At 36.0% G+C, this 5,128-nt stretch overlaps 2 protein-coding genes across 2 annotated transcripts in view; one reads left to right on the top strand and one right to left on the bottom strand.

Moving 5' to 3' along the window:
- The window catches only part of LOC111874746 (THO complex subunit 6), a 10,485-nt gene extending 8,875 nt beyond the window's left edge, over positions 1-1,610 (bottom strand). The window contains exons 1-2 of the mRNA XM_023870493.2: positions 1,494-1,610; positions 795-1,016 (exon numbers count right to left, since the gene is read on the bottom strand). Of these exons, the coding sequence (XP_023726261.1) occupies positions 795-1,016; positions 1,494-1,597 (326 nt within the window). The 5' untranslated portion in view covers positions 1,598-1,610. The remainder of the gene's footprint in view (positions 1-794; positions 1,017-1,493) is intronic.
- A 65-nt stretch (positions 1,611-1,675) lies between these two features.
- LOC111874764 (serine/arginine repetitive matrix protein 2) overlaps positions 1,676-5,128 on the top strand; it is an 87,686-nt gene continuing 84,233 nt past the window's right edge. The window contains exons 1-2 of the mRNA XM_023870536.2: positions 1,676-1,757; positions 2,920-3,199. Coding sequence (XP_023726304.1) covers positions 2,961-3,199 — 239 coding nt within the window. The 5' untranslated portion in view covers positions 1,676-1,757; positions 2,920-2,960. The remainder of the gene's footprint in view (positions 1,758-2,919; positions 3,200-5,128) is intronic.

The raw sequence follows: 5,128 nt of genomic DNA, 5'->3' as shown, positions 1-5,128 counted from the left end.
GTAATTAACAGTCATAGAGCAAGAAAAAGATAAATAAATGACCATAAAATGTAACAACGTTATTTACGCTGTCTAGGTGGCTATCTAGTTTTATACTTAAAAAACTCATCAACAGAATAAAAAGAATGCTCATATAAATATTTTTTTAATGCTCTCTTAAAACTTTTAATGTCACATGCCAATACCTTAATATTATCTGGAAGATGATTATAAATCTTGACACCTGCATAAGCAGGACTTTTATGAAACATTGTTAGATGAGTCATTTGTTGGAAAAGTTTGGAATTATTCCTAGTACTGAAACTATGAATCTCAGAATTTTGTCTGACCAAAGTTTTATTTGCCATCACAAACAGAGCCAAGGAGAATATGTACTGTGAGGCCAGAGGTAATATATTTAATATTTTAAAGAATTTTCTGCAGGAATCCCTAGGTCTAGCCTTCATTAGTATTAGCATTGCACTGTTAGCAGCCACCACCTAGCAACAACTAGTGAACAAACAGAAGACTTTGTGTGTGTTGTAGCCGTAATGCATAAATTAGTGAGACTGATATAATCATTTGTAGTTACAAGTTACAAGCATCCAGTAAATCAAATTATTAATCCAAACCCCATGTCTAGTCACTAAACATAACAATATGTATATCATTATAACTGGTAACAAGTTTCTACATTTTCTCTGCATGTTTTGAAAGAGTAACAATATTTAGAGGAAGCAGCAGTGTTTGTATGACATAATGATTAACAATTGAAAGAATAAAGAAACTGGTTCAGAGATGTTAGTATACATTACTTTGCAGTAGGAATTTGTATGCTGAATGCTAGTTTTGGATTCTTGCTGGCTGTTATGGTTTTCCAATCCCAGCCTGTAATTTCTCCAACCATTCCAATAAGAAGAAATTTGTCAATGGTGACCATGCTGCAGATTTGAACATCTTGTTTCACACAGAAATGATACTCAGCTTTCCTACAGGATGGGGTCAAGCCATCTCCTGGGCTTAGTATCTTCTGTAAGCTGGAAATATAAGTTTCAGAGAGGGTAAACCTGAATCATGAACAAGTTTTACATATCTTGAAATTATAACAAAAATATTATAGAAACTGTAACAAAGCCAGCATATTTTTCGGGCACGGTAACCATTTACTTTGCATTTTTAGCTTGCATGATGTTTCAGGTGAGTGTTCTGCATCACGCCCCGGCTGATTTACCCTTGGGGAAAACGCCGCCGGTGTCCACTGAATAATACAATGGGGGGCCAAGAACCTGTTTGGACGCTGTACAGGGTAGAAAAATCTCTTGCCCCCACCGGGAATCGAACTGCGGTCGTTCAGCAAGTAGCCCGTTGCTATACCGACCGATACCGACTGAACCATCCCTGCTGTTTCTCATTCAAACGAGCTAGTATGAAAACAGACTGAAACTACACCAACAGTAGTGATAAATCAATATACAGCTACAAATGTATACTTTTAAACTTAAAATTATATTTACTCATAAACAGCGACATCACCGTAGGTATTTCCGGCAAGAAGATAATTGCCACATGGTGAAAAAGTTTGTGACAAAATCGTATTATACAACAATTTGTCAACCATGTTGAAAATTCTGATGCTCAGATGTTTTATCCGATTACAGCGCTTCTTGTGAGAACAAGAAGTACTAATAAGATTCACAAGATGGTAGTGTTGTGTAGTTACACGAAGTTCGCAATTGAATATAGCGAGCTGGTTATATTGTAAGAAATACAGTAAAAAGGTACGTAGATATCAGCACTTTCTCCTTGTGTGCTGTGATAAATAGTATGTAATTGGTATTGTTGAAGTAAATGGGCATAGATGGGAAGAATGCTTTGCGGTCGATATAGTATTTGCATCTTGGATGAAAACGCTCTTTCAACAGGGAGCGTTTAATTGTTGCCCAGGCCTGCAGGAGTAACGCACAACATTTAATTCACGTTATTTGTAACTCCGTGTATCTAAATATAAAATGTGTTTTGTAGAATAAATATAATTTCTGGTAAGGAAGATAATGGTTGTAACTGACCTCCAACTTTATATTATGTCAAGTGAAGCTATAAATGTATTATTTTAATAGTGTGCAGCCTGTTGTGTTACAAACATATGGTTAGGTAAGGTTATCCGTCAATATATATATGAATATAATGAATATAATTAGAATCATTACAGGATGTAGAAGTAGAGATTCATGTAGAGAATTATTTAAGAAATTAAAAATTCTACCTCTTCAATCGCAATACATATTATCGCTTCTCTTATTTGTTGTTTACAACAAAGATAAATTCAAATTAAATTCTGATGTCTATAACATGAATACTAGACAAAAATATAACTTCCACCTACCCTCATCAACTTTATCAGTATATCAAAAAGGAGTCTACTTTACTGGCATAAAAGTGTTCAACTTAGGATTTATAGAATGTAAATAAATTCAATTCAATTCAAAAAAGTTTAAATCGGAGTTAAAGAATTATCTGCATGCTCATTCCTTCTACTCTTTAGATGAATACTTCAGTGTAAATAGAGAATGATGTAAAATTAAATTATATTAATTTTTAAGCTAAAATTGCCTGTACTTATGTATGTAACCTTTTGACTTGTTCTGTATCCAAAGGTACTAACCTACTTAGGATTTATAGAATGTAAATAAATTCAATTCAATTCATAACAAAAAATAGATTCATATTGTGAGTTAACTTAACCTTAGACTGTTATATAATACAGCCTGATTATGGTCCCATGAGAACCGAAACATGTAGCGGAAAGAAATAAAATTCAATCTGAGAAATACTGTTTGTCTGAAAAACCATTTTTGTTGTGTTGACATAACCTTACCTAACCATGTATAAATGTATTGTTTGATTGAACTGTAGATAACAGCGTGGTTAATTTTGTTGTAGGTGTTACCATTGCTGTGAATATATATTAAATATTACGAACCATGTACAACGGAATTGGTTTGCCCACTGCAAGAGGTTCAGGAACCAATGGGTATGTTCAACATAACTGGGCTTACGTGCGAAAGACTAAAGATAAGGTAAATTACAAGACAGAAGAGGAACTTGAGAAGTTGGAAGCTGCTAGCAACAGGCAACCAAATCGTGACATTTTAGACCATGAAAGGAAGAGGAAGGTTGAGGTGAAATGCATTGAACTTGAAGAAATCCTTGAGGACCAAGGGTAAGTATGCATAAGTTTGTGAAGAAGAATGTTTTATGACTGTAAGTGACAAAATGAGGTGGCTTTGAAATAGCATATCAGTTGTCTCAGCCACAACAGTTAACAAGTGAAAGGGGAGTTTATTATGTCTTGCGTTAGATCTACTCTGTCAGTCTGAGATTCCAATTAAGAATAAAAGAAATGCAGGTGACATAGGTGATCTATAGATGAGTGTTTGTGCGGTATTTACCAAATGTGCTCAGTAACTAAATCTCATCAGGAGGACCTGGGAATGTAAAATTACAGAGAGTTCTGTTACCGTCCTCCCTTTATCCTACGTTTGTGCTCCACTTATCACCGTCCTCCCTCTTCTCGTGGATGTCGAGAAGTTAGATGGGAAGGGAGGAGAATTGTGGTTGTTGGAGCTGTTACGCGAGTGCAGGTAAAGACGGGAGTATCTGGGTTCTGTTCAGTAATTTGTAGAGCTGAGTTCCTATCCCGGGTCTTATACGGGTCTGGCTCGGGCAGGGCAGGAAGAACCTTTCACTACAATCACACACCTTTTTCGACCGTTGCATTTAGTGGTCATTTAATTCCCTCCAGCTTACGGAATACAACTGAATTTATTAGTACTTAATTTGAACTTAACTTATAATACTTTACGGAAGGGCCGTAATTGTAAATTTTGTGTCCGACTTTGCCGAAAGATGTATCCAGACTCCTTGAGGTGGAATGCCCTCTCTGAATCCTGAGGTCCACGAACCCCAGACTCCAGGAGAAATCCACTCCTCCACTTCTGTCATTGGTTAAAGTTTCAAACTAGGAGGTTCCTAATTTTGAATTCCCAATCATGTTGCTTTGCTATGTGATTCTGGCAGATGCTGACCTGACGCTAAGGTTGACAGCCCCTTGATGCATTACGATCAGGGTATGAGGCTCCGGCCGTCCCACTTCTAAGTTACAGCTGTCCCAAGCTGTCAGCTCTCAAATTCTCAAAGACTTTCCGATTTTGCTGAAACTGCCAGAATTCCAAGAAATACCAGATGTATAGCAAAACTTGAACTATGTCCCTTCCGCGTGTAAGAGCTGGCTCTCTGCCGGATCTCTGTTTGTAATTTTGTAATCTTAACTTAATACAGATTTAATTAACACACAACAGTCCTCCAATCAGAATGAACGGTTACAGTTCATTTCCAGGCTTGTTACCACCTGTGCACAGAACAAGGTACCAGCTGGCTGTGAAGTTCTGTTGCATAAAGAAATTACATGCTGTCAGAAGGTCCAACTGGAAATTCTGTCCATGTTGTGGAAAATGTGTTAAGTAAAGCTGTTTTGCCTGTTTTTTTTTCTGTCATCTCAAATATGTAGATATGCCAAAAAGTATTGAGAAAATGAAAATATTCAGTCTCAGATATCCTGTAATTGCAAAAAGTGGTTTTTGGCATGTTGTGTGCCTTTATGTATGGATGTTTTATTTGCTAGCACCTAACGAGTTGGATGGATTTCATCCATATTTGGTATTTGAATGTATACATTCTAGGTTGGTTTCTGGTGAATCTGAACATTACAGCTTCAAAAGTAACGGCCATTCATATGAGCCACAAAACAAAGTTGTGATTATTTTTAAATGGTTGTAATGATTTTCCTTAAATTTTGGTAATTTATGGACACCATTTCTCAAAATAAAAGTGCATAGTTAACCTTTATCGGCCAGGCCATTTAAATTCCGGTAGTGGCAGCAGGACAGAGTTAATTTAAATGCCCGCCATTGCAGAATAATAAAAATTGTAATCATGTTACTCAAAATGCTGTGATTTCTACAATTTTTGTGATAAACGAACGAAATAAACGCTGCCTTTAACTAGAAAGAATATAGAATCAGATATTGTAATTTACAGATTTTATAATCTGTAAAAATTGTTATACTGATTCCAATTTTTTTTTTTTTTT

The sequence above is a fragment of the Cryptotermes secundus genome, unplaced genomic scaffold (genome assembly GCF_002891405.2).
Source record: "Cryptotermes secundus unplaced genomic scaffold, Csec_1.0 scaffold838, whole genome shotgun sequence".
Classification (NCBI taxonomy): domain Eukaryota; kingdom Metazoa; phylum Arthropoda; class Insecta; order Blattodea; family Kalotermitidae; genus Cryptotermes; species Cryptotermes secundus.
Note: the sequence above shows the minus strand (reverse complement) of the source record. Positions and strands in the feature narration are given on the sequence as shown.